This window comes from Coffea eugenioides, chromosome 3 (assembly GCF_003713205.1).
Source record: "Coffea eugenioides isolate CCC68of chromosome 3, Ceug_1.0, whole genome shotgun sequence".
NCBI lineage: Eukaryota > Viridiplantae > Streptophyta > Magnoliopsida > Gentianales > Rubiaceae > Coffea > Coffea eugenioides.
The window spans coordinates 39840307-39849798 of record NC_040037.1 but is presented as its reverse complement, the minus strand read 5'-3'; the positions used below and the strand labels follow the sequence as shown (position 1 = coordinate 39849798).

Here is a 9492-nt window from a genome sequence, read left to right as displayed (position 1 = left end):
AAAATACATACAGATAAAACATACAAGCAACCAAAAATTTCAAAAGTACTTCAACAATCAACTTATACTCTTTTCAGTCTACTCTTTGGAAGACAACGTTGAAACTTGTACACATGCATTATATGACACAAGAATGTGTCCAAATTCAACTAATAGATGTACCTAATCATCTTAAAAATGAGAGTTAGGCTCCTCATCCAATGAATGTAATATTACTCACAGGAAAATTGTTTTTGTCAAAATGAATGGTTTATTCTTGAAATAAAAACAACAATGAGGCAATCGAGTATATTGACGTTCATATTAGATTTTTAATCCATATGAGATTCTTTTGTTTCTAGTAATTACAAAATATTTTCATAAGAAAATATATTACTCTATTTAAAGATGGTAGCAGAAGATGGAAGAATTGTACACCAAAACAAAGTGGACTAGAGACAACCAACCAACTTTCCACCGTAGAAGCAACCAACCAACTTTCCACTGTAGAAGCAACCTACCTAATCATAAATAAATGAAGAGTTAGGCTTCTCATCCAATGAATTTAATATTACTCACAAGAAAATTGTTTTTGTCAAAATGGATGATTTATTCTTGAAAAAAAAACAACAATGAGACAATAGAGTATTGACGTTCATATTAGATTGTTAATCCATATGAGATTCTTTTGTTTCTAGTAATTATAAAATATTTTCATAAGAAAAGATATTATATTACTCTATTTAAAGATGGTAGCAGAGGATAGAAGACCTATACACCAAAACAAAGTAGACTAGATACAGCATCATCAGTTCATCAAACAATGTCAATGTCAAGAATTGGTGATTCCCAGAAGAGAGCAGTTGCACATGTAGCTCTGTTTCCTAGTGCAGGAATAGGCCATTTGGTCCCATTTCTGAGATTGGCAGCCATGCTTGCTTCTCCTAATTGCCAATGCAGAGTTACGTTGATTGCTGTTCAGCCTCCAGTTTCTGCTGCAGAGTCCAACGAATTGTCTACCTTCTTTGCTTCCCACCCTCAAATCAATCAGCTTGATTTTCATCTCCCAATTCCCAGCAGTCCATCCGAATTTGCAGACGCTGATAAACCTGATCCTTTCTTTGCTCGATTTCTAGCTATTAGTAGCTCAGTTCATCTCCTGCATCCTCTCCTGGCTTCCTTATCTACTCCGCCTCTATCAGCCATCTTCGCTGACTTTGCTGTTGCAGCCGATATCAATCGTCTAGCTGATGAATTATCTATGCCCCTTTACATTGTATCCACCACTTCAGCTAGATTTTTTTCACTTATGGCTTGTCTTCCTGACTTGATACTCGAAAGCAAAAGTTCGGAAGACTCTAGCATTCAGCTTCCGGGTTTAGCTTCGGTGCCAATTTCAAGCCTTCCTCCTCCCTTCTTTACTCCAGATCATATTTTCACAGCCCACATCCGTTTAAATGCTCAATTCCTCTCGAAAGCCAAGGGTATTCTACTTAATAGCTTTGATTGGTTTGAGTCTGAAACAATTGCTGCAGTAAATACTGGCAAGGTGCTGGCTCATTTACCTCCTTTTCTCCCCATAGGACCATACGAGCCTTGTAAGGCTGTCGTGAAAGCTGGCTCTTATCTGCAGTGGCTAGATGGCCAACCAAATGAGTCTGTAGTCTATGTTAGCTTTGGAAGCAGAACAGCATTGTCAAAGGAACAAATAAGAGAACTAGGAAATGGACTGGAGAGAAGTGGATGCAGATTTCTTTGGGTAATAAAGACTACCAAAGTTGACAAAGACGAGAGGGAAGATCTGCAAGATTTACTTGGCAGTTCATTTCTTGAAAGAACAAAGAAGAAGGGGCTAGTTTGTAAAGCATGGGTGGAGCAAGAGCAAGTTTTAGCGCATCCAGCAATCGGAGGATTTGTAAGCCATTGTGGGTGGAATTCTGTAACTGAAGCAGCTCGTTATGGGGTGCCTATACTGGCTTGGCCTCTAAATGGAGACCAAAAGTTGAACGCAGAAGTGACAGAGAAGGCAGGCCTTGGAGTATGGATGAGGCATTGGGGTTGGCTGGGGGAGAACCTAGTGAAGGGAGAGGAGATTGGGGATCAAATTGTCGAGTTGATGCAGGATAAAACATTGAGGATAAAGGCAAAGAAGGTGAAGGAAGAAGCTAGGAAGGCCTACGAAGTTGGTGGGAGTTCTAAGAAAGTGCTTCTGGAAATCATAGAAAATCTTTGAGCTGAAGCCAGAAGAATGAAACTTGAAATGGGCAGAATCCAGATCACTGGTAGCAAAATTTAGCTGAGAACTCCGATAAATTACTGTTATCTACTGTCGTAGAAGCAAAATTCCCACTTTTGTGCTATTTTTTATCCTTGATTTGTTGTCAATTACTCCAGAAGATATTTCTCTTCTTCTCTTTCTCTACTTTTTTCCTTTCTTTCTAAATACATTATTATGATATCAACAAATAATCCTTGCTTCGTGTAGAATTGACCTGATAGAAGGAAAAAAAATTAAAATGATGATACAAATGACCCTTGATTGGTGTGAACTTGATTATATAATGTTCATACTAATGCAACTTTACAGTTTGGAACTTAAAAGCATGAGCTGAGAAGATTGGTTGTTTTTGTTTATTTCTGTTCACCGGTGTTTTCCAACCAGCTGGTCAGATTCATTTCTATTATGATAATACATGGAGACAGATTGGTGTCAAGGTCTGCTCAATTTTACTTTCACTGCCAGTCAATGCACAAATATTGAATTTGTTTTCCCACTCCAGTGAAGAGACTAATCTTGTGCAGACCATCAGAGAAGAGTTGGAGAGTCTGGAAGGTTCTTTATCAATCATCCAAGCTGTCTCGCGGGAAAATCTGAGGCTGCAGGACAAGGCAGAGAACATCAAGGTATAATGCTGATGAAAATCTCCCAGCATGAGGTAGAGATCTTGAACCAAGAGAAACCAAAGGTATGCTTCTTCTCCTCGCATTCTAAGAAGAAAGCCTTTCTCTATGAAATGTTACCTAAAGCAAGAGATATTAATAATAAGCTGAAGATGATCGATAAAGGAAATGAACACTTGTGTAGATCAAAAGCACAAGGGAACCAGCAACCATCAGTTTATAATCAGCACAAGGGAAACACAGGATTTAAGAAGCAGGAAAGTGACAGAGGAATTAGATACCAGGACCCATAATTTTGTTTCATCCCTTCTTATTTGGTCATTGTGAATTCTTTCAGCTTTTTGTATTTTTTTTTTTTCATATTCTACTCCTTTGCATCTCCAATCTCTCGCACAGAGGGTGATCTTGGAAACTTGAAAATCTACTATAATCCGCTATCTTTTACCGTGATGAGCATATAATTTCCAGGCCAAAAAAAAGAAAAAAAAAAGAGATTAAGAGATGCATTCCAACCGTGTAAAAATGTTGTGTTTTGAGTATGTGAGCACTTGAAATGCATTATTTTAAATATGTTATCTGGATGTAAGGAACTATTTGTTCAATTTTCCTTTTTAGGATCTTCTATCACTTCTGTTTCTACACGCCTTTGTGTGCCTTTTATTCTCTTCATGTTCATGGATTACTTTGTATGATATATTATGAGTTACGAGTTCCCCTCTCATGCAATGAAAATTAATCACTTATTAGGCTTTTAGGATCCTGTTTAATGTTAATAAAAATTTGATGCTTCTAAGTCTAAATATTAGATTGCTTTAGAACTTCTTTCAGACAAATACTAAATATCTTGCTCTACCAGCTGACCAATGAATGCTGATACATCAACTTAAAATGTACCAAAAGATAGTCTTCTTCCATTGGAAAATAAACAATAATAGTAAAACAGTTGTAATAATCTATTTCTACACTAAAAAATTAGCCAACGTAAAAGAAAAAAAGGAGAAAGGAAAACAAAATATTCTAAAATATTCGCTAGGCCTCAGGTTATTAATACTAATACGGATCGTCAAGATAGCGGTATTGCATGATCTTCACCTAAGTAGTGAATTAATAAAATCAGCTCCTCCTTCCATGTATAAACTTTAAGCTGAAATAGACAAGACATCTGAACCCTGGACCACAATATAGGCCGAATAAGGGCATGTAAATTATTATTGCAATTTCTTTTTTGCTTGATTCGAAATTTTTCTTTGGGAAAAATACGCTTTAGCGATTTTACACGTAATGCTCCCAGGATTTCAAAAATTATACATAATTCTCTCATAATTTGGACTAAAATGTCAAACTGATAGAAATGATCCTCCGTAATGAAACCCACAGAAATATCAAAATTATCCTTGTTTAAAAACTAAAATAAAAGAAGTAATTTAAATATATAAACATAATATGCATGACATTTTTACCCTTTATAGTTTTATATTTTACCATATATCTCCATTATGATTTTTGAAATATGTGCATAACTAGCATGTGATTAATGAATAATATCCAACTTTATATAGGGTACTTTTGACATTTAAGTTGAATCAATTATGGAATGCAAATTCCGTTAATTTGACACTTTTGTCCAAACAATGGGAGACTTATGTATAGTTTTTTAAAACCATAGTGGAGTTATGTGTAAAAGTGCTAAACCACAGGGAGTAAAGTATAATTCACCCTTTTCTTTTCTTGTGACACATTTATATTATGCAACGGAAATTTGTGGCAAGTTCTGACTAATTAAATTAGTTCCTTCATTTGAGATTTGTATTTGTTCTGAACAATTATTGTTTTATCAATAAAAGTGACAAACTTGTCAAAAAATAAGATAAAATAACAAACTAAAAAGAAAATATGGAATTGATGGTATTCTTTTCTTTTTCTTTTTCCAAACGATAAAAGATTTGATGGTATTCTTTTCAAATTCAACATATTTTATGATCACTACAGTATTCAAAATGGTTTAGCTGCTTAAAACAATGAGTTCAGCTTTCCAGTCTTGACTATTCTTTAGCTACAGATTCACAACTTTTGCCGATCCACTACCTAATTTCTAAAATACTGAGTCAAATAATTAAACTAGCAGATGAGTTGGATACTGCATTGGGCTGGAAAACAGAAAGTCACCACATATTATTATTTGCAAGCTAATGGATTCCGCCAAAGTTTTACAGACTACAACTAGTGCCAATATTGACTGTGCACCTTAGACTGAGCTTCTCATCTTATTTGGATTCAAAAGTTAAGATTGAAGGAGTCGAAACCTGGATATTGGGGGTTCTAAAGCAATTTTTGCCCCAAAATGCATCAGCATAAAGAACTTAAATTAGTTCTAATCCTTTTCTGGTCCCTCCTTACCCTCCTCCCAAGAAACAAAAAATAATTCCAAAGTAAAACTAAATTACAAAGCTTAGTTTTCTTTGTTCCTTTTGTTCTTCAAGATCAAATGCAGACATCAATTAACTTGCTCTTTTCCAGAAACGCAATTTCAAAAAGTATTGCTTGAAAACTACATTTTGTGCTTCCTTTTTGTTTCACTGTTATATCCCTTACTTTTAGGAACACAAAAAAGTCGAGAGGAATAATATTTTAACTTGGAAATATTTAGTAACTAACGTTTTAGTTTCTAAAAGGTACACTATTGTATAGTTTGGCTACACTATGTTTTTAACTAAACCATTACCATTTTCCATTTCCCTCCTCAGATAGCATGGACAATTACCTTAAATCATGTTAAGTTTCATTCTCAGACCACACAATCTGTTCAAGTTAGTTGGGGTATATTGTAACACATATAAAAGACACAATCACAACACTTTGTTTCTGGCTATATAAAATTATTGAACTTTTTCCTTGTACTTCCAGTTTAAACTTGTTATTCTACTTTTGAAACTTGTTAGAGTATGGTTGGATCATTTCAACTTTTAAGTTTAAGATCAGCTTCTATTGCAAAAATCTAGCTCCCCTACAACCCATAGCTTCTATTATCGTTTTGCTCTCCTAAAGTTTAGAGCTACTTTCAGTCTCCCTCACAGCATTATTCTTCAAGCATTTTATCTCTAAACCTAACACTCACACTTGACGTAGTTTAGTGATGCAATTAAAAGATACATTTAGCCCTTAGAGTCATTACTTTACCCTCTTAAACTATAGAGCTATTATTAGGTTACCTCCTAACATAATTTTTTTTTATGTATTTTACCCATTAAAATAGTTTAGCATGTTGATAAATTTTGGACAAAAGTACCTTTCTCTTTATGTAATAAAAATATTAAAAAACTTTGAATTATTCTTCACCATTTTTCCCACTCTCTTAAATACAAAGGGGTGATTCTCTTTTTTTTTTTTTTGGCACTCTTATCAATATTAAGAAAAGCAAGAGACGGGAAAGAATTAGAGGGAAAACTCAATTCTGGAAAGAAAGAATATGAGAAAGAACATAGCATTCTCAGTATACTTTTTATCCTAGTAGTATTGATAGTTAGCCTTGAGGCATCAGAGTTCGAGGGCATATAGGCAAATGCGCAAAGATGATTGTTACATATTCAACGAAAGAAATTATATGTTCACAAACTCCCCGCGCAAAGTTGAGTGGATATGGCCTAAATTATAAGTTGACATTGACCTGAGAAAAGAGGGGCTAATATTATTCATCTGTTTGCAATAAAAACAGTTTAATTAGGTTATGCCTCTGGTTGTGGAAAATGACATAAAGCTTGGCAATTTTCTTTCTGTGACAGAGACTAAAGCAACTTGATTTCTTGAGAAGACGACAATATCGGACATCAGATTGCACAAGGAGACTTCACAATCTACTTTTTTTTTTTTTTTTTTTTGCTTTAAGGGCAAAATTCACTTCACCCCCTTGTGGTTTAGCAATTTTTCACATAACCCCCCTATAGTTCTAAAAATTATATATAGCCCCCTCATAATTTAGATTAAAGTATCAAATTGTCGAAAATGATCATTTGTAACGGAACCTATAAAATGTCGAAATTATCTTTGTTTAAAGGGTAAATTATATTTTACCCCCTATAGTTTAGTATATTTGTACATAACCCCCATATGGTTTTAAAAGTTATACATAACCCCCTCATGATTTAAATTAAAGTGTCAAAGTGATAGAAATGATCATTCGTAACCAAACCTTTAAAAATATTGAAATTACTCTTATTTAAAAATTAAAATGGTTGAAATGACCAAAATATATAAATATAATATATATGACGCACTAACCCAGTATGATTTTATATTTTACCATATAACCCTCTTATAATTTAATACTTTACCATATAACCCCTTATAGTTTTCAAAATATACACATCACCCCATTGTGGTTAGTAAATAATTTTCAACTTTACATAGGAGTATTTTTGACATTTTAGGTGACTCCGTTTTGGATTGTAAATCTCGTTACTTTGACACTTTAATCTAAACTATGAGAGAGTTATGTATAGTTTTTGAAATCATAGGTGGGTTATATACAAAAACACTAAATCACTGGGGGGTAAAGTGTAATTTGCCCTTGTTTACAAATTAAAATGGCTAAAGTGATCAAAAAATATAAACATAATAGGCATGACACTCTAACCCTATATGATTTTTATGCTTTACCATATAAACCCATTACGGTTTACTATTTTATCATATAATCCACTTATGGTTTTCAAATATATACATAACTCCCTATGGTTCATAAATAATTTTCAACTTTACATGGAGGTACTTTTGACATTTTAGTTGACTCCATTATGGAATGAAAATTTCGTTATTTTGACATTTTAATCCAAATCATGAGGGGTTATGTATAACTTTTGAAACTATAGGGGAGTTATGTGAAAAAGCGCTAAATCACTGGGGGGTAAAGTGTATTTTACCCTTTTTATTAAAGTGATAGATTTTTAATCCAAAACCTTCTACTTACAATCCCTTTCACCTTACTATCCAATTCAACCCTATCTAGGGGACTTCACAATCTAATTGCGGCGTAGAACAATTAACTCACATCTCTAGGTACACGCCATGTATAAAACAAGTTCATCTATTATTATGTTTAGAGTTTAAAACTGTTGAAACTTGTACAATGTTGTATTGAAACTTGTAGATCTATACGCATTATACAATGTTGTATTGTGGTGGACTTTTAATATAAAATTAATAAATTAAATTCACAGATAAAAGAAGTAAACTAACAATTTTAATGCACCACAACAATATAACTAGTCACTATTTAGATAGTAGTGAACATTCTAAGAAACAGTTCTAGTGAAACACTCAAAATTAGACGTTAATTCTTGAACTCTTTTAATTGAGTCTCAAACACGCAAATCTTTCAAGTATTCAATCTAGCAAGTTTGCGACATCCGGCACCTTTTTCCTCGTCTCATGTAGTGCATTGCAGTCTGAGAATCTAGTGGAGATCATGCTCAAATCTGAAAAACCTTTCTTGGGGTCAAGCTGTCTAATTTTGCTACACATACCATAAATATTTATAGAACAAAAGCCTTCTAAACATTTAGTCGTTGAATGTGGCCAACTGCCTCACTGTGCCACATCTACAAATTGTGAATAATCATGTCAGAGGGGGTCAGTGTTGTAACTTTAATATACAATACAAAATGTAGAGTGTGGCTCCTGATCCAATTATTTAGAGACAGCAAAAATAATTTTGTCACGATGGATGGCTACAATAATGAAATAAAAAAAAATATTCATCCTCACAAGAAAGGATGAAAAATGCAGAGTAATTTGTTCCGATGAATTTGAAAATATCTGAATTTATGTACATGCGGCACGTGCATTATTTTCTTGTTTTGTCCCCGTTACTTCACCAAATCCAATGAAATTGGAAATGGATGTTAGGAAATTCGATTTATTTTTCATCTAGATTGTGTGGCAAGTAAGTAATTTCTAACATTTTCTATTTGGTATTTACTTCAAATGGTCATTAAGAAATTTCTATATACATGGGTTTCGTCAGTATTTTAAGTCATTCAATTTCATTAGCCGGGCATTGGTTAAGCAACGTATTCTATAAATAGGTGTGGAGTGGCAACACACAAAGGGAGCCGCGTGGTCTTATGCATGAGGTAAAAGAAGTTAGACAAAGGTTAAATTTGAGGTTCAAGTCGTATTCTTATTTGAGGTTCTTCCCTTATAAGAAAGAATAGGTGTTCTTTCCCTAGTCATAAGTTTTATAAATGAGTCAAACCAGGTTAAATATTTTCTATCACTCTTATTTCATGCGGTGGTTTGGTGTCATTAAATGGTTAAGTTCTTGATTGTTCAATAATTATTTATTTTGCATCGTGGATCCCAACAACAGGCATCAGAGCATAGTTGGATCGGATTAAATATTGATATCAAAAGGATTTGTAACAATTATCAATTTAACAATTTATAATAGGGTCAACACCATTGTTCAAGAAAGTTTGGTAGGGGAAAGGATTGGAAGCCAACTAACGTCTCAATAGGTGATAAAGAATAAAAGAAAATAGTGGAGTCCAATGTAACATTTGAATCTAATCCAATGGAGAGATGTTTTCACAATTTTCAAATATGTGTACTTCGCCT

At 33.7% G+C, this 9492-nt stretch overlaps 1 protein-coding gene across 1 annotated transcript; it reads left to right on the top strand.

The window, feature by feature from the left end:
* Positions 1-650: 650 nt before the first annotated feature.
* Positions 651-2388, top strand: LOC113766865 (UDP-glycosyltransferase 13-like). The gene has a single exon (XM_027311027.1). The coding sequence runs from the start codon at positions 803-805 to the stop codon at positions 2210-2212; it is 1410 nt and encodes a 469-aa protein (XP_027166828.1). The 5' UTR covers positions 651-802; the 3' UTR covers positions 2213-2388.
* The last annotated feature ends 7104 nt before the right edge of the window (positions 2389-9492 follow it).

Bases quoted from the DNA above. Each gene is read 5' to 3' on its own strand.
- LOC113766865 (XM_027311027.1), top strand. From the start codon at position 803: ATGTCAATGTCAAGAATTGGTGATTCCCAGAAGAGAGCAGTTGCACAT.